We start from the raw sequence: 20,675 nt of genomic DNA, 5'->3' as shown, positions 1-20,675 counted from the left end.
AGAGTTCAGAATCATCTAATCAATCTGCTTCAGTCGTATTAAACCATCTGCAATAGGTAAGTGGGGTTATGTAGAGTTCAACTGGTGTAGAGTGGGTCGGGGATACTTTCATGTTTAAGATGGACCAGAGAAGGTCCAATTAGAGGTGGAAGTGATCGGGACTTTTAGAACCTTAAAATCGGCATATCGTGCAAACTGGAACGAGTTATTCCACTTGTCATATATGTAGAAACTACTTTAGCCACCTAATATGTTACGCCGGGTTACCCACGTCGAATTTCAAGATTCCATTGGATGGACAGTCAAAAATTCATTTTATTTCTATTTTTTCTATTTATAATAAGTTGTAGTTGGATCATAACTTTTGATTCATCGAGCTTTAGGAGAAGTGCTTAGAAAATTTAAATGAATAATATGGTTAAGCCAAATAAAACACTTCTTATTTTGGCCGAAAACTATGAAATCTGGTAGGAATCATGAATGTCTATAAATAATAAGTTTACTGTTTGAAGGGGTGTAAATTCTTTTTTATCATCTATCAATCAATTTTGATTCAAGGGATCTCTGTGAGGAGTCCATGAAAGCTCATCACACTCGTCCCTATGCCATCAACCCAGGGCCACTATACTTAAAGAGGCCACATTTTCTAATCCTGGCCCAACCCATTATCTATTTAGCTTGGGTCCGGGGGGGTGGGTCGGCCCAATTGAAAGGCGGGCTAACTCGAGCGATTGCTAGATAACAAATAGATCATAGTCCAAGAATCGAAACTGTTAATTTGATAGCTCAAATGGTGGATGGAAAATAGTTTTAAAAATCAGACGGTTTGGATAAATCACGATCTTAAGTTAATGGATTGAAATGGACAGTCAAAGATAAAAGACAAGCCATGGCTTTTGTTCAGTGAGAAAATGTCCATCCAATTGCCAGAGTCCAATTGAATCGAGTTTTATTAGGCCTCAGTCTCCTAGAATGGATGATCGCGACCGCTAATCTTTAATACTTTGTTGGCTTGATTGTGAAGCTGTGAACCGTTGCTAGATTTCTCTTAGACATGTAATGGGCCCCACTTGTCAGACTTTAAACCCTTGTATACCGTGCAAAATCTCGGTCATAGATCCGATAATTCCCACTCCCAAATCATCATAGCAGACTCATGGCTGGACCAACATGGTTCTTTGGTCAGGACATATTCTAAATTTCCTAATTGGGATCCACCCATTGACAGCCGTCCACAGATTCTTACTCTTTCTCACATTGAATTCCACTTAAAATCAGTCTGATCATTTGCGAACGAGTTTCTAAAACCAACGCATGCTAAGCACCGTACATGTCAGCGTGGGTGCAAGATCCAAGCCATCCATCAGGTGTGTCTGCCCATGCAGATGGTGTGGCCCAATTTTCAAACTGGTCCACTCTTCAGATGGGCCCCAAAATTAGAGACAGCCAATCGACTTAGAAAAACTTGATCAAGTTCAATACCACCGTCCATTTGTTTGAAGTAGCCTACCAATAAGCACTCGGGCCGTATTTTATCGCCAGGATATCTACAAGGTGGGACCAACTCGATGGACACCATAGATATTTTTACCCACGTGCAAAGCTGGCACATGTGCGGGCTTGGCAAAGCTCTCTAATACCTTATTTTCCATACATTAAATAAAAACCAATGCTAAAAGCGCATTACAAACTCACTTGATTGAGTGGAATAAAGCCAACCCTGCTTTATGGGTCCACTACATTATTTCAATGAAGATGGATGGACATAAAACCCTTCTAAAACTGGCATCTCATATTTACAATAATAACCTTGATCTTTACATATTTCTTCAACACTGCCACTAATCACAAAAGCTAACTAGACATCTTCAGGGGGCCAAAACAGTAATTAAGCCCTAACAAAAGATGGTCTGTCAATGGGCCAAGCCAAGGCCTGTCCAAACCCGTCTTGCATCTATGATGGGCCAAAATAAACGGCCAGAGGCAGAGCCCAAATACCCACTTCTACACAAGATCTGGACTGTTCAATAGATGTGCACCATTATGCATGATATATGACAAAAACGCCCTTGAAACCCAAGTGGGCTAGGCCAGGTCAATAGGCTCCTAAACACAGCTGAGATGGCCCGATTAATGTTATATTTTAGGCCTGGGCTAGGCCTAGTATTCCAGCCCAACAGAATCTGAAGCATATCAGACATGAAAGCCCAACGGGCCAGCCAAGCCCACTGACAGCCCTAAGGCATATATATATAGAGCACACTAATGTCATTACACATGAGCTCTTTCAGTCATGGTTTAAGACTCATCTGAATCTACACGGAGTCACCCCCAAATTGGGCAAGTCGGGCCTTTTCAGGCTTTTAACCATGCTTTCACTACAAAATAAACACTTCCCAAATAGAACCTTCCTAAACAGGAATGTAAGAACAGTAGGGACATATGGGAGGGCATTCTGGTCATTTTATGAATAGAAGCAAATTTCTGTTTGGGGGCCTTCTCCATCAAATGGAAAGGTAGGGTGGAATGGAGCAGATATTGAATAAAAAAGCCCAAATAGAATAAAGCACAAAGAAAGCATCTTTGGGCCTTTGCCGGTGTCACAAAAACCCAAGCTTTTCTTATTTTGCTTTTGCTTTCCAAAACCTTCCCTTGCTTTTCTCTTTATATTTTACTTTCGCTTCCCTTGCCAGCAGAACCGCTGCCGAAAGAAGCTATAAAAAAATTTGCAATAATGCAAAACATACCATATTTTCAGCAATGACCAAAGTGCCCATGTGTTAGCCACCATAAAATCCTAGAGACAAGGACATTATTGGTATAAAAACCATGCCCTTTCGAACACATGACATTGTGTAGCAAACAAATGGGAGAAAATCCCCATGCACATTTTGAGCCCGCTTTTCAAGAGCATGTAAGAATTGTTATGAGATATTTTAAATCTGTACACGAAACATGGGTTCAATTGATTGACCACCCTGATCGATCCATCGTGTAACCTCGAATTATACAGATTGGTCACTGCTTTGGACAGTCTCGATCGATCGATTGGCTGATTTAAGAAATACTTATAAAATCAATGGATAGTTTTGAGCATGTTTGATTAATCGAATTTCTCGATTGTTGTTGATCGATTAAGGATTTCTTAATCATTATTGATCGATCAACACTTAGATCGACAATGCGCAAGATTTTACGTGATTGCGTGATCAATTTCCTATTACATGTGTAATGCAATATATATATATATATATATATATATATATATATATATATATATATATATATATATATATATATATATATATATATATATAGGATGTATTCCACCATGAACGTATTAATTGGATAAGTTTGGCATTTTTTCCAACATTATAAGTGCATTCATTTCTTCTATTTTCGTTATTTATAGTGATTCGTTGTTACTTTTTATCGTGGTTTTTTCCCACGGGAGTTTTACCACGTAAAAACTCGTGTGTTATTTACGTTTGTGATTGCTTGCTTGCATCTATCTTTCAACTATTTGATTTGAATTTGGAATTTGCTTCGGCAGCTTTCCCAACATGTTGTATCAGAGCTAACGTTGTGATTCAAATCTAAATATAAATCATGTCGATGAAAGAATCGAGTATGACGTATGAAACAAAAAAGTTCACTGGTAAAAGCAACTTCGAACGATGGAAGGCGAAGATGAGAAGCCTTCTAATTCAACAAGAGTTGTAACATGCACTCCTTGGTGTTGAAAAGTGTGCATAGTCTATAAGCAATGAAGAGTGGGAAGAATTGGATGAAAAAGAAAAAACCTCGATAACTATGTTTGGTAGATGATGTCATTTACAATGTGCTTGATCAAAAGACCACCACAAGACTTTGGAAGAAGTTAGATAGCTTGTACACGATGCAATCATTGTCGAATCGTTTGTATTTAAAAAAGTAATTCTATCATATGAAGATAGCGAAAGTGTTAGATCTTATAATTATATCAACTCGTTTAATCAAATCCTTTACAAATTGATGAGTGTGGAAGTGAAGATTGACAAAGAAGATGAAGCCCTAATTTTGTTGAACTCTCTTCCAAAGTCTTATGATAGCTTCATAGATACTATGCACCACGATAGAAAGACCAATGATGTTGAGACCGTCATCTCAGCCATTTAGTCGAGGGTGTTGAGAAAGAATGACAACGACGCAGAGTTATCTACAGATGCGTTGATAGCTAGGAAAATGAATTCTGAGTAGGAGAAGGGAAACTTATTGCGTTCACGATCCAAGTCTAAGGGCAAAGGAAAGATGAAGTGTCGGAACTGTGGAAGACAAGGATTTATGAAAAAGGATAATCAGAATCCTAAAGGCCAAAAGGGATATAAAGCATATGAAGCGTCAAAAGAGGCCAACATAGTGGAATCGAGTGAGGACGTGGGCACTAGTGATGTTTTGACAGCATCCAAATTCAGCTATCTTAATGATGAATGAATTTTGGATACGAGGGCGTCATACCACATAACCTCGCATCGGGATTTGTTTACCACATACAACGAGTGTGATGGTTGTCATGTGTTTATAGATAATGATATTGACTGTAAGGTCGTTGGAATTGGAGCGGTGCGCGTTAGGATGTTTGATAGGATAGAACATATTCTAATAGATGTGAGAAGCGTTCCTAACCTATGCAAGAATTTGATATCTTTAAAAGCCTCCGAGGCTATTGGGTCCAAATTCACTGGTTTTGATCGTGTCCTAAAGGTTTCAAAGGGGGCACTAGTGATGAAGTCATAGCGAAACGGAAACCTTTACAGGTTAATCGGGAATACTGTATTAGGTGGAGCTATAACATCTATAGTGGAGTCCACGTCAGCACGTTTGTGGCATGCACGTTTAAGCCACATGAGCCCCATACGAGCTTCAATCCGGTAGACATACATACAAAGGTGATTCCTACAGAGAAGTTCTTATTATACTCGATTTCTCTAGTTCTAGTGAAAGATTGATGAAAATGGAGTATGCACAAAAAGCGACGGCGAAAGTGAAGTTATGATAAAGTTGATTAGAAATGGAACTTGGAGTTGTGATTCATGAATGAAGATTAAAGCTATTGTGAAGATTGTTATGAGGTGTCCTAAATCTATACATGAAATAGGGGTTGAACCTCGAATTATACAGATTGGTCGGTGGACAGTTTTTGACAATCTCTCTAGATAGTTTTGAGCACTTTCAATTGATCAAATATGTGGGATTCGATCGATCGAGGATTGCTTGATTAGTGTCAATCGATCGACACTTAGATCGACGACGAGCATGATTTTATGTAATTGTACGACCAGTTTCCTATTCCGAATGTTACGCAATATATATGGGCTTAGTTACGGGATTGGGGTATTCCAATTGGGGCTTAAATGTTTTTAGAATTTGGAGAGGAAAAAATGAAGGTTTTCCAACACTGTAAGTACATTCATATCTTGTATTCTCATTATTCATGGTGATTTGTTGTTGCTTTTTACCGTAGTTTTTTTCCGTGATGAAAATCACGTAAAAACTCACGTGTTCTATGTTTGTGATTGCTTGCTTGCGTTTATCTTTCGACTATTTGATCCGAATTCAGGGTTGCTTCCAAGAATCAAATCTTGAATGTGCATGGGATTCCAGTCCACTACCGAATCTTAAATCTGCATGGGATTCCCGCCCGCCACCGATGGCCGGTGGGAGATGTTTGGTACATAATGCAATGCATACAGACACGGACACTTAAAAAGTAGTCTTCACTTAGGAAACCAAATGGCACACCTTTCCCTATTTTAGTCCAAAGCAATCTTACCCATTCAATCATCTTTGGCCAAAAGGAGTATGATGGCGTTTGGCAATTTAGCTCATTTGCTTTCCTAAAACTTACAGGCTAAGGAAATGAACTGCGCTCGGACAGCTTTTAATCTGATGCTGCTCTCATTTGAACCCCATTTCTCCCCACAGAGCCCGTCTTCGGCCGCCCTACGGCACTTCGGATACCTTGACCCCCAACAGCTTAGAATTCAAGTTCTTACTTCAAATGTACCTTTTCCTTCCCACCAAAAAAAAAAACAAATACTGTCATCTGAGAAAAAGAAATAGACCCGAAACCTTCACTATTCTTCTGCTTTTCCTTTTGCTTTCCAAAAATCATAATCAAAACACCTTTGCTTTGGAATCAACCTTCGGATTACTCGTGAGGGGCCGCTTCCGTGCAGTTTCCCGCGACAGGGAAGTGAAAAAGGGACTTATAGGATGAAGCTGGTGGTAGAAGTCGTGGACGCCCATGATCTAATGCCCAAGGACGGTGAAGGATCATCTAGTCCATTCGTTGAAGTTGACTTCGATAACCAACGCAGCAGGACCAAGACCGTGCATAAAAACCTCAACCCCACCTGGAACCAGACGCTTTCCTTCCGGCTTGATGACCCCAAGAGCCTGAACAACCGCACCATTGAGGTGTGCATCTACAACGAGCGGAGGACATTCCCCACCCGCAATTTCCTTGGGAAGGTAAGGATCCATGGCTCCAATATAGTTAGAGAAGGAGAGGAAGTCTTACAAAGATTCCCATTAGAAAAGAAGTGGTTTTTCTCATCTGTGAAGGGTGAGATCGGCCTGAAAATTCACATTTCAACCAAACCCATATCCGCACTTCCACCTGTTTCTGATAATTCTACTGCTGCTGCTACTGATATTGTTACTAATACTACTACTATCAGTGCCAATAAAACCGCTGCCACTGCTGTTGACAATAACAGCACTGATACTGGTGTTGTTGCTGACGCTACTACTGCGACGGCTGCACCAGCTCTTCCTGATACCACAACTGCTAGTGCTGCACCTGCTGTTGCTGATACTCTCACTTCTGTTGCTGCTGCTGACAAAACTACCGCCTCCACTCCACCTAAAGAAGCAGTGAAGATCAAGGAACCCGTGGAAGTGAAGATTGAGACGACCCAACACGTAAACAAACAAGAAGTTTCTCAGCAGCCGGGGATATCAGTGGAGGAGAGACGGCAAGAAAGTGTGCCAGTGCTGCTAACCATGCACCAGGTCCATCCACAAGCCCGTCTCAATCCCCATGAGGATTACAAGCTGAAAGACACCAGCCCACGGCTTGGTGAGCGATGGTGGATGGGAGGCCGAGGCAGAGGGTGGATGAGTGGAGACAGATATGCCAGCACGTACGACCTTGTCGAACAGATGTACTACCTATATGTAAGGGTGGTCAAGGGGAAAGATTTCCCCACCGACCCCGTTAGCGTAAGCTGCAACCCGTATGTGGAGGTGAAGCTGGGGAACTATAAGGGCACGACGAAGCACTTCGAGAAGAAGACCAATCCTGAGTGGAACCAGGTGTTTGCATTCTCAAAAGAGAGGATTCAGTCGTCGATGTTGGAGGTTTATGTCAAGGAAAAGGAGACAGTGGGGAGGGACGACTGGCTCGGGAAGGTAGTGTTCGACCTGAATGAGGTGCCAACTCGGGTGCCGCCTGACAGCCCGTTGGCGCCTCAGTGGTACAGGTTGGAGGACCGGCGAGGCAATGGAAAGGGGAGAGGAGAGATCATGCTTGCTGTTTGGATGGGGACGCAGGCCGACGAGGCCTTCCCAGAAGCCTGGCACTCGGATGCTGCCTCAGTTCATGGGGAGGGTGTGTTCAACATCCGATCAAAGGTCTACGTCTCACCAAAACTCTGGTACCTCAGGGTGAATGTGATCGAGGCCCAGGACATACAGCCAAATGACAGGAGCCGGCTTCCAGAGGCGTTCGTGAGAGCCCAAGTTGGCAATCAGGTCCTCAAGACAAAAATCTGCCCGAGTAGCACCAGAAACCTGCTCTGGAACGAGGACCTGGTTTTCGTAGCATCTGAGCCCTTTGAAGAGCAGTTGGTTCTTACAATTGAGGACCGAGTGCAGCAGACAAAAGACGAGGTGATCGGGAAGATCACACTGTCACTCAACGAATTTGAAAGGCGACTGGATCACAGGCCCGTCCATTCCCGCTGGTTCAACCTTGAGAAGCACGGGTTCGGTATCCTGGAAGGTGACAAAAACAAGGAGCTAAAATTCTCAAGCAGGATTCACTTAAGAGTGTGCCTTGAGGGAGGTTACCATGTGCTTGACGAGTCGACCATGTATATAAGTGACCAGCGTCCCACTGCAAGGCAGCTCTGGAAGCAGCCGATAGGCATACTGGAAGTGGGAATTTTGAGTGGGCAAGCGCTGCTGCCCATGAAAATGAAGGATGGAAGAGGCACCACCGATGCTTACTGTGTTGCTAAGTATGGACAGAAGTGGGTGCGGACAAGGACCATAATCGACAGCTTCAATCCCAAATGGAATGAGCAATACACATGGGAGGTTTACGACGCGTGCACGGTAATCACACTGGGAGTTTTTGATAACTGTCACTTGGGCGGCAATGAAAAGCCAGCCAGTGGTGGCCCGGCTAGAGACTCAAGGATCGGAAAGGTAAGGATCCGGCTATCTACCCTGGAAACAGATCGGATTTACACACATTCCTACCCTCTCCTTGTTCTACACCCATCTGGGGTGAAGAAGATGGGGGAGCTTCAGCTAGCAATTCGTTTCACTTGCTTGTCACTGGTTAACATGATACATTTGTACGGTCATCCACCGCTCCCAAAGATGCATTATCTCCATCCCTTCACCGTCAATCAATTAGACAGCCTGCGATACCAGGCCATGAACATAGTAGCAGTGAGGCTTGGAAGGGCTGAACCGCCGCTTAGGAAGGAGGTTGTGGAGTACATGCTTGATGTGGATTCTCATATGTGGAGCATGAGAAGAAGCAAAGCAAACTTCTTCAGGATCATGTCCCTGCTTGCAGGGATGATTGCAATTGGCCGATGGTTTGGTGATGTTTGTCACTGGAAGAACCCGATCACATCCGTGTTGGTTCACATCCTGTTCACGATCCTGATCTGGTACCCGGAACTTATACTTCCAACTGTATTCCTCTACATGTTCCTCATTGGAATATGGAACTACAGGTTCAGGCCAAGGCACCCACCTCACATGGACACGAAACTCTCATGGGCTGAGGCAGTCCACCCAGATGAGCTGGACGAGGAGTTCGACACATTCCCAACATCTAAGACCCATGACTTGGTTCGAATGAGGTATGATCGGCTAAGGAGCGTGGCGGGCAGGATACAGACCGTGGTGGGAGACATGGCGACGCAAGGGGAGAGATTCCAGTCCCTGCTCAGCTGGAGAGACCCTAGAGCTACTAGTGTCTTCATAGTCTTCTGCCTGTTTACTGCAGTGGTGCTGTATGTTACACCCTTCAGGGTGGTGGCTCTGATTGTTGGCATATACATGCTCCGCCACCCCAGATTCCGGAGCAAGCTGCCTTCGGTGCCCAGCAATTTCTTCAAGAGATTACCAGCTCGCACTGACAGCATGATTTGATGAGAGGAAGAGACATGAGAGCTGTTGCAGCTTCCATGGCAGATAACTAGTTTTGAGTTTCTTGTGAGCATCTCTTCCTTTGACAGCCGCAGGGAGTACCTTCTTCAGGATTCAGCTTCCAAGTTCAGAACTAGAAACGAAGGGTGTTTGTGAAGTTGTAATAATGTGTTTGGTTATGGTCTAACATCTTTGGCTGTTTTCTTCTTCTTCTTTTTATTTGCGTGTTGTATCTAGCCAGATCATCGGAGATGTACCGTTTCATCCTGCCAGCACTTTCATAGGTCAAGCTCTGCATTGAACTCGTTGGGGTCGAGGGGGGCAGCACCCCCTTGATTGGGAGTCTTGAGCCTACATGAAATTGTCGTTTGGGCTGGAGATTATCCCCAGTTCGAAGGGCAATTACATAATTTCACATGAAGTTTTATATAAAGCTTAAGTCATTTGGAGCTACATAGGTTCACATGAAGTTTTATATAAAGCTTAAGTCATTTGGGGTGATATATATGAAAGTGAATCATATAAATAAATATTGTGGTTTGTATTTTTTTCTTTTAATTAAATCTATGTACTGGTTTTGTATTTTTTTCTTTTAATTTCGATATTATTGAGAGAAAGATCTCTTCTTGACCACACAACAATATCGCCCCATAACAGCCATTGTGTTATGCAACCGCAGCATCTGTTTGGCATTATGGGGTCATACTGGTTGTAGCACTCTTTACAGAAAAATTGACCTGTAACACCCTGCAATGGTTTTAATGGGGCAATAATGGCAATTATGGCCCATATCATAACAGTAGATAATGGCAATTATGGCCCATATCATAACAGTAACAGTGTTAGGCGTAGCGACCAGCATTATTGTTGCAGAATACCATGCTAACATGTCCCAAGACTTTTCTCACCTTCAACCGGTGGTTGGAATACTTACCAGCCTAATTTCCAAAAAAGCTGCCCAAGAAAATTCAATAAACATAAAAAGTTCATTGCTAAAATTATGAATGCCTGTGTATATCATACAAGCCATCATGGCACAACACACGCACGTTTGACAATCTAATCATCCATTTTCTTCTCACACAGTGGCCCACCGAATGAGTATCTTTTGCACTAGGCACCTGATGCATTGCTCAGATCTTGCACATAGCAAATGGGCATGTCGGATGCTTTTATAGGTTACTAGGGGGGTCACCCCTTCAATCTTTAATAGAGTACTAGGGGGTATGGAAAGCATATGGTTAGGGTTGTACACAGAGTCGAAGCAAGTGGAGCTGGCCTCGGCTGGACTCGGCTCCACCACTGGCTGACCTCAGCTCGAACTTGGCTCGGTTCGGTCAGCAGCTCGGGCCAGCTCGGGCCAAGTTCGAGCCAAGATCAAGCCAAGTTCGCCATCGAGGCATTTCCACAAACACCTGGACTGCACCTTCAAAATACCTCTGTATGTGAAACAAAAGCAATGGTTTTACAGGTATTTTATCAAACACCTTCTAAGCAACATAAAAACCAAAAAAAAAACCAAGAAAAAAAGGGTATTTGTTTCATGTACATACCTTCCTTGCCACTGGCCACACTTCGTTGAGTCATTTTATCAACATCAATGGCAAAGTAACCGAGTCACCGAACTGGTTCGATCCAAGTTCAATTCGAGCTGGATTCGATCCGCGTCGAGTCGAGCTGGGGCCTGCTCGAACTCATTTTCGAGCTAAAAAAATCAGCTCGACTCGGCTCGAACTCAGCTTCGAACCGAGTCGAATCGAGCGAGCTAACCGAGCTAGCTCGGTTCGTGTACACCCCTACATATGGTCCTTCAATTTTTAATAGGTTTCTAGGGGGTATGGAAAGCATAAGGTCCTTCAATCTTTAATAGGTTACTAGGGGGTATGGAAAGCACATGGTGTGAGGTGAAGGAGAGAGAAGGGATAGATTCAGCGAGGAGAGAAGGAGAGGCGAAGGGAAAATGGGACTACACGCAGGTGCAGGTATGTGCTACACAGAAAAGGGAACAGGCAACCCATCAAGCTGTTTCCTTCGTTAGGGCCCACTTGAGTGCTCGTGTGTCCTGATCTGCATAATTTTTGGGAGGCAAACTCAGAGCTCCTGATCGGCCTAAAATTTTTTAAAGGTAATTTGACTCCCTGGTCTGCCTAATTTTGAGGCTGATGTCCTAATATAAGACTTCTGGACGGTGTGGATGCCACGGTCATCAAGGTGTGCTACACGAGAATTTTGATGCAGTCTTCCTAATTAGAGGCTTCATATGGGTGCAAGCTACAACGCAAAGAGGTCTGGCTAGATGCATGTTAAAAGTGAAAGGCCATGGGTGCAACCCATGCCATCCCTTGTGCAGTAAAATCTCAATAGCCCTGCCAGATACACTACATTTTCATAACATTTTTACTCTATTGCAATGCTGCAAAGATTCAACTGCCAGGGCAAAAGCTATATTGGTGTTATGTATAATAGGGATTAGGTATCTGGATCCAAAGAGAGTTTACCGGTCAAGCTGTCTGGTTCAATGAGTGGTTGCCTGATTTCCAAACTAACTGGCACTAAACACATGCAATGGATCTCATCTTGCATTGCATTTCATGCAGACAAGCAATCTGTAAAGCAGTACAAATATATTGCCCTTAGAAAGAACCTCCCATTTGCTTAGATGGGATCCAATGCAACAATCTTCATATATCATGTATATTTCACATTCACACTGCCTTCTCCACAAACTTATAATAGAATATTAGATGAAATCTATTGCAAGCAAGAGTAACATAAAAACATAATCAAGGGGTCTGCCACCAATCAAAACTGAAATAGTACTGCAACATTTCACTGAAATCAAACAAAATTCCTGACAGGGAAATAATCCTAACATTTCTGTAGAGTCTCGTCTAGAAAACAAGCTCATGTGGTTTCATGCCTGACCTAAGAGAGAACCTGGCAGCCAAGTAAGCCTTCAAATCTGGGACTGCCTCAATGCACTTGATCAGCTGGGCATCCACAGCCTTCTGATCATCCTTCTTCTCCTGTGGAAGGGACTTCGTTTCCTACATCAAGAAAACACAAAAAAAGGAACAATGCATGAGCAAACCCAAACAACTACCAACTTCACTGCTGTGTATAAGAGAAAAGACGAACCTCTTTCTCAGCCTCAAAAAATTCACCCTCTCCCTTCTTCTTCTTTCTCTTGGTCTCCTTAGCAAAATATTTGTCATCATACTTTTGAACATCTACACCAGAAATATCAACCTTGGTAGAGGTCGCAATCACGTAAGCCTGATTAACACGCCGCAGGGGGACGCCATTAACCTTAAACGGGCCTATAGCAACAGGACAAGTGAAAAGCATTAACGAAACAGTAAAGACTGCATAAATAGAAGGTAGCAAAAGAAAGGAAGTGAAGATCAGGCATGTTGTCAATCAGTCAGTAACAACTGGCACTATTGACTATTGCTAAACATATGTTGTTTATATATCATTATGCATTATGTGATATTTCGACAGTTACAAGACCAGCCATACTTTATGGGACAGGATTATGGGTGGTCAAGGAACAACATGCACATAGGATGCGTACACGAGGCCCAAAAGGTTGTGGGTGGAGGTAGTAGGAAAAGATTTGATGACCAATGGTCTAATTGAACTTATGGCCCTTGAGAGAGTGGAATGACACGACAAGATTCAGGTAGACAATCAAAATTAGTCCGGGTAAGGCTTAAATGATGATGATGATTTCCATGTATTTAGCCAAAACAACCATTGCGATGGTTCCCTTGGCAACTGTTCTTCCTTGACCCTACTCTGCCTGCACACCCTTTGGGTCACGCATGTATTCGTTTGGCTAGGTTCAATAAAGGGTGGGACCATGTTGGCATGTGAGGGGTATTGATTTGTGCCTTCCCCTTCGCTGACTTCAAGAGCATGGGTGAAAGAGGAAGGTTATGTTTGGCAGGCAGACTGATAAAACTCCAATCTACCATTTAAAAGACAATAAACAAAACTAAGCCAATCTACCACTTAAAAACACTCACAAAACTGAAGGGAGACGCTAAGTTGCAGCAAGGAGTGCAACTCAGGCAGATTGGATCAGGTTGAGGATCAACCTAAGATCAACCCAACATAAGGAAAGCCCAACTTGCAACTCAATCCGACCCGACCCAAATTCCAATCCGAGGTGTGCCCAACCCAAATTTCTCTCTATTCGACCCAACCCGACCAAATACATGTGACTACTCCCAAACTGACCTAACCCATACATAGCTGTTCAACCCAAACCCAACACAAATTCAAATTGGGTTAGCATTTTCCAACACAGACCTGACCCAAGAACCTTGACAACCTGACCCAAACTAATTGGGTCAATCGGGTTCAGATTGACGCACCCAAGTAGCAGCCCACCTAGCACATAACTGCTAACATGTCATGTTTTACTACATCCAAAAGGTTGACCTCACCATGTAGATCACCTAGTGCAAAAACAAGATCCACTCGTCAGGTGGGCTCTCTCTCTCTCTCTCTCTCTCTCTCTCTCTCTCTCTCTCTCTCTCTCTCTCTCTATATATATATATATATAGAATCATGCTCCCTTGCGCTCTCTCTCTCTCTCAATACTGAATAGCACGATGCTCTTTCTCTCTAAAAAATAATTTCTTGCGTTACTCTGTTATGCTTGAATAGTGGTTACCAAACAGTGTTATCAGAATAGTACGATTCACAATAATTCACATCATACCATATGGGTGTACGTTTTGAATTGTACATCAAAATTGCAAATCTTAAATAATCTTACGGTAATCATAAGATAATTGTAGAATGCATGACAAGGCCCAAAAAGTACTTTGAAAAAAATATTTTTTATTCATTTTTTCCGCTTTCTTTTTACCCTTTCACTTATAAAACCAAAAAGGCACTCCCCTATTAAAAATATACTCATTTTTTTCCCTTTTGAGAGAGAGAGAGAGAGAGGAGATTTGGAGGTTTTGATATTCAAAAACCCAATACAAAGAAATCAAGATACCTTTTTATTCACTCAATGGAATCAAACACCATTTTTAACTCAAAAAACGTACAAAAGAACAAAATAATTGAAAGACTAGATGTCTTTTTATTCACTCAATGGAATTGAATACCATTTTTTACCCAAGAAGGGTACAAAAGAACAAAATTATTGAAGGACTCTTGAATGTTTTTTAAGGTAAATTTTTTGAAAGACGAGAAGAAAAACATTAGTATCCTTTAATATCGTGATATGTATATCTCATACATTATCTCAAATGTATTGCTTTTTTTAGTACATGTTGATTGGATCTTTTCTGATTTACTTGCATTTTTCAGAATTTTTTTTTTTTAAATAATGTTTTTTAAGAAATCAAAAAAGAATCCTATCGCTTACCATATAATTTGCAATTCGATGCGATTCAACCCCTTTTAAGATTTGCAATACGATAACAAATTTGATAGAGGTTAGGGTGAATGGCTAGTGTTGTGGGTTTGCTCCCCACAAATGCGAGTTTGATTCCCCTCCCCGTGTTTTATCTGATGCACGTGGTTTGCGAGTGATTGTGTGCATCAGCAGGGATTAGTCCTGCCTTAAAAAGGGGCGGGGACACCCTGTTGTCATTTTTAAAAAAAAATAAAAATAAAAATAGAAAAACAACTTTGACAACATTGTTACAGAATAGTGTGGTAGGTATTTGTAAGGCACAAAATCCTCTGTCCCTTCTCAAGAATAGCATGGTGGCATGTATTTGTAATGCACAATACATTCAATCTCAAAGAAAACAGACAAAACCAGATTCAGAAATTCACCACAGTTTCGATAATGAAACATCTTTTACCTCATTGGTGGTAAATTTGAGAAGGCAAGGTTTGCTAAAGCGCACACACTCCATCTCAAGAACCCCATGTACAGCAACAGATTCAAGCTCAAAAGAAAATTCAAGCAACTCCATGTTCACCAATTCGTCACAGTTTTGATGAAAACATATTTCCATATTCAGAAAGTCACAGTTTCGATGATAAAATATTTCCATATTTAGATATTCATCACAGTATTGATGATCAAATATTTACATATTTAAAAGAAAAACAGGAAAGAAAAACAAGAGAAGGCACTGCTGAGGGGGCAAGCCCTAAGACAATAGAAAAGAAAGATCTACATTGTTCCCTTCCCTAAGGGAAGCCCATTTCGCTATGAAGCATTTAACGTACGCAGAGACTAAATGGGGGGGCTTCCCTTTATTCTGAAAACACCTCTTGTTTCTTTCTATCCAAATCGCCCACCACATCGCCAAAATACCCGTCCGCCATATCCTGGTTTTGAGCTTGCCTATGCTAACCCCATGCCAAGCTTTCAGGAGCAAATCTACATCCTTTGGGAAACACCAACTAATGTTGAAGCAGGTAAGAATGGCAGACCAAACTGAGAAGGCGAGAGAGCAGTGAATAAATAAGTGGTTTACCGAGTCTTCAGCGGACATACAACATAAACAGATATTAGGAGAGTCATTCTTTTTTTTCTAAGATTATCCAGTGTGAGAATTCTATTGTTCCCGGCCAGCCAACCAAAAACCTGAAGCTTGGGAGGGACTGCGTATTCCCAAATAAAATGGGAGTGTTGGCAGGGGTTAGAATCATTGTTGGAGGAGAGAATCTTAAAGAAAGACCTGACTGTGAAGACAGAAGACTTATCAGCTTTTCAAATAATGTTGTCCTTGCAGGCTGGATTTGGAGACGCGTTTTGGATGAACAGCAGCAATTCCACAAAGTGATCAAGTTCCCAATCCTCAAGATTCCTCCTACAGGGGATGTTCCAAACAACCTTGTCCGCTACAAAAGAATAGTTATCGGCAATGAAAGTATTGTTGTTGCTCGCAATCCGGAAAATTGAAGGATATTTATCCTTCAACGGAATGTCTCCGATCCATATGTCTTTCCAGAACCGAATACTGTCTCCCTTGCCCACCTCAAAACCAATCGTACGGATGACCTCATCATTCATACGACTGATTCCTTTTCATATCACTGAGGCCCTATAAAGGGAGCTGTCGTTCGTCCACCACCCGCCTATGGATTTCCCGTACTTGCCTTTAATGATGGTATTCCAAAGACTATCCTTCTCATAGCCTAATCTCCAGATCCACTTACCTAATAGAGCTCGGTTCATCAGATTAAGGTCTTTAATGCCAGCACCTCCCTCTTTAATGTTTCTACAGACTTTTCTCCAGTCCATCAGACTGAATTTGTTTCTATCTTCTTTGCCACTCCAAAGGAAGTTGCATCTGAGGGCATCTATGGACTTGAGGATCGTAGCGGGACAGCGAAAAAGGGACATGTAATAGGTGGGGAGATTTGATAAGGCAACATTTATAAGCGTGAGTCTCCCACCGATTGAAAGGAAACGTCGTTTCCAACCAGCTAAGAGGTGACGGAATCTATGTAAGACTTTTTCCCATTGCTTCTTATTGGGCTTCCCAACACATAAGGGGAGACCAAGGAATGAGGTTGGTAAAGTACCTGAAACACATCCTAAGAGCTCAGCTAGCTCAGCGTTCTCCCGCGCATCCATGTTCACCCCAAATAACTTGGATTTGAATAAATTCACCTTCAACCCTGCCACGACTTCAAAGCATCTGATAACCGTACGCAGGTTGGTGACGAAGTCGGGAGAAGCTTCAGAAAAAATTAGAATATCATCTGCGAATTGAACATGGGTAATCGGTTCGCTGACATCTTTTATCCTGATTCCCGTGAACATGCCAACAGATTGAGCTTGGAGAAGCATGGCAGATAAGGCTTCAGCGATAATGAGGAATAGGAAGGGGGAGAGGGGGTCTCCCTGTCTGAGACCCCGAGAACTGTGGAAGAATCCTTTCGGGGAACCGTCTAAGAGAATAAAGAAATGAGCAGAAGATATGCACTCCTCAATCCATAGACACCAGCGACCACCGAAGCCCATTCGCTTCATCAAGTATAAGAGAAATTCCCACTCGACGTGGTTGTACGCCTTCTCCATATCCAAGTTGCAGAGGATATACTTCTTCTCTGACTGATGGCTGGAGTGAAGACATTCATTGGCAATGAGAGCTGCATCAGTAATTTGTCTTCCAGGGATGAACGCGCACTGATTAGGGCTTATGATCGACCCAATAACTTTCTTCAATCTGTTGGCGAGCACCTTTGCCAGAATTTTGTAGAGACTACCAATAAGGCTGATGGGTCTGAAATCCTTAAACTGAGAGGCTCCCGGAAGTCACAGTTTCGATGATAAAATATTTCCATATTTAGATATTCATCACAGTATTGATGATCAAATATTTACATATTCAGAAATTCATCACAGAGTTTCGATGATAAAACTATTTTACCCGGTCTGTGGTGAATTTGCTTACATAAGCTTTGCTAGTCTCACAGGTGTGCAGGGCAGATCAACACGTCTCAAATGTACTCCCATGGCTCGTAGGTGCAGGATCCAATCCATCCATCAGATGGATACCACTCTGTAAATGCCCTCGCCCAACATTCAGGACATTCCACGAGTCGAATGGGTGACAATTTATTAGACATGTATGGCTGATAAAAACTTGGCCGAAGCTTTCTAACCCTTCCAACCATTGTCGTCAAATAGCATAAGTGATTGTATGCAACCTAAGGGGCTTCTGTGCATATGCAATCGCATATGCCATCGCACAGCCCCCCAAAAAATTTACATTTTTTCATCATATAAGCAATGGCATAATCGCATACATTATCACATGTGTCATGGCATAAAAACACATATACCATTGTGGTTATAAAACCGCATCTGCCACTATGGCATATGTGATATATCTACCAAAATGGCATATGCGATCATATGACAACACCGCTTCCAACTGTTTCTAAGATTGTGACAACCTGCAAATTGATAACCTTTATTTCTGGGAAAGTACGTCTGCACGGTTTGACCTACCTGATGGATAGCTTGGAAATTGCACATTTATGCCCAATGTTGTCAAATGGCATAAGTGATCCAGCGTGATGGCACAATCGCTTACAACTTTTTTTTGGAAATAATTTTTTTTTTTTTTTAAAAAAAAAAAAAACAGAAAAAATGTAAAGTATGCTATTGCATAATCGCAAATGCGATCACATACCACCCATATTGGATATGCGACCATCGCATATGCAATATGAATGGCATTATGCGATTATGCGATCGCATAATCGATTGCTTTTGACAACATTGTGTATGCCACACAGGGACATGTTGTGGAGTGTACATGAGCTGCCTTATACATGTATGTGGGCTTAGCAAAGCTCTGAGCGTGCATCTCCAGAACAGAGACGCAAACTCAATCTCCCCACAAACCATTTCATTTCGTGAAACTGAATATATCTCCGAGATCGTACTGGGTCATTGGAAACCCATGCAAAATGCAATTCCAGTAACCCCACACAACTCTAATAAAAGTTTATAATATCAATCACCCAAAAGAAATTTAAAAAACTTTGAAACTGCTGTCATGTGGTAAACTCCAAGAATGCACAATCTCATCCAGCATTCCAACCTCTACTGTACAAAATGCTCCATCCCATTCCACAACAAGTCGACAACATAGAGAAATCAAATTCCTAAAACAATTCAATATTATGTAGTCTAAGTCAGGATCAACCCCATGGTGAGTCCTGATCGTTGCATGCTTAAACTGAATTACTTAACCTAAAACAAAACTGTAATTGACAAATTTATAGAAAAAAGAAACAGCAAAAAAAGGGAAGTTTGTTTTGCCTCTATAGTGTCTCAGAATCCACCCACTGGTGCCCACATGCTGAGATGGCCCAATGATTTCAACTGTCTATATTCTAGTTCCTATCATAAGTAAGCTATTGTCCCATAATCACCCTTCAACGATGATCTCAACCTTTGATTTCTATAATTGAATGTGATCCATTGAAAAATTCTCTTTTCATTGATCTATGCTCAACTAATTATGGTGCTCACAATCATCCAGGGTATGTTTCTTAACAGATCCCCTATAGCATAGAGCACACAATGAGTACTGTTCAGATCATTGGAAAAATGGGAATGTAAGCAGAACAGGCAGCATTAAAAGTAGGATTCAGGGTAGAAACAGCACCAAAACAAACTCAAAAATAAAAAAGAAGAATCTTATTTACTTAAAGACTCTTAAAAAAAAAAATCATAGCAACATGAAAACAACCACGGCTAATCAAAAAACAAAGGGAAGAGTAATCATTTAAAAGCAAACCCGCCCAAGGAAATGCTCCAACATAGAATCAGAAATGAAGTGGTCAGTTACAAAGACGGCTAAGATTCCACCATGCGATAATCATCAGATCTCAACCAACAAAAATAAAAGCAAAAAAACAAAAAAAACACTCACCAGTAACAAGAAGCAGACCCGACGAAAGCTGATTGAGGAAAACGACCCGCTTTCCCATGAATCTACCGGCCAGAATTATCAGAACCGTTCCAGGCGTGATGCTTGCCCTGATTCAAATACCCCAAAAAAAAAAAAAATAATAATAAAATCAAAAGAAAAACCCTAAAAACGAGAAATGAGGCGTGATGCTTGCCCTAATTCAAAACCCTAAAAACGAGAAATGAGAGAGAGAGAGAGAGAGAGAGAGAGAGGACCTAAGCTTGGTGGGCTTGGGCTTGCGGTGATTTGGAATCGGTTTCTTCACATCATCGGCGGGGTAGAACTTGGGGGGTTTTACCTCGGGGGCGGCGGGCTTGGACTTGGGATCGTGGTGGGGAAAGGATCCACCGTTCTTGGCCTTGATGGCCCACAGACCCCGCTTGTGATACATCTTGGACCGCGAGTATTTGCCGATCCCACGGATCAGATCGGGGTTTCTGCTCGTCGTCCTCGGCTTCTTCCCGCTCGGCGCCATTGATGCTGATGGAAATGTCTGAGCCGCTTTTTCTCTGCTTTCGCTCGTTTTGGAGAGGATTAAAACCCTAGAAACCCTAGTCTCTTTATATCACCTCCCGCTGCTGGAGTAGTGATAATTGACGAAAATGTCCCTGAACATGTAAACGGATTTCCTGCAAAAGCCTAAAGTTCCTGCTCGGCTAGGATGCTAGGTGGGGCCCACCTTGATGATTTTAAGAAATCCACTCCGTCCATCCGTTTTTCGAGCTCATTTTAAGACATAACATCAAAGGTTGGGCGAATGGAAAAACAAATGGACTACACAAAAGGAAATAGTGTGGATTCAATAACCACCGTTGA

General features: G+C 42.1%; 2 protein-coding genes across 2 annotated transcripts; one reads left to right on the top strand and one right to left on the bottom strand.

The window, feature by feature from the left end:
• The first annotated feature begins 5,837 nt into the window (after positions 1-5,837).
• LOC131222464 (FT-interacting protein 1-like) lies at positions 5,838-9,649 on the top strand. The gene has a single exon (XM_058217533.1). The coding sequence runs from the start codon at positions 6,256-6,258 to the stop codon at positions 9,436-9,438; it is 3,183 nt and encodes a 1,060-aa protein (XP_058073516.1). The 5' UTR covers positions 5,838-6,255; the 3' UTR covers positions 9,439-9,649.
• A 2,501-nt stretch (positions 9,650-12,150) lies between these two features.
• LOC131222462 (large ribosomal subunit protein eL6-like) lies at positions 12,151-20,402 on the bottom strand. Its single transcript, XM_058217532.1, has 4 exons — positions 20,075-20,402; positions 19,821-19,927; positions 12,574-12,755; positions 12,151-12,482 (listed from the first exon to the last, which is right to left on the bottom strand). The coding sequence occupies exons 1-4, from the start codon at positions 20,332-20,334 to the stop codon at positions 12,327-12,329; spliced, it is 705 nt and encodes a 234-aa protein (XP_058073515.1). The 5' UTR covers positions 20,335-20,402; the 3' UTR covers positions 12,151-12,326.
• Positions 20,403-20,675: the final 273 nt, after the last annotated feature.

Source organism: Magnolia sinica, chromosome 13 (genome assembly GCF_029962835.1).
Source record: "Magnolia sinica isolate HGM2019 chromosome 13, MsV1, whole genome shotgun sequence".
Classification (NCBI taxonomy): domain Eukaryota; kingdom Viridiplantae; phylum Streptophyta; class Magnoliopsida; order Magnoliales; family Magnoliaceae; genus Magnolia; species Magnolia sinica.
This window is presented reverse-complemented; position numbering and strand designations above follow the sequence as displayed.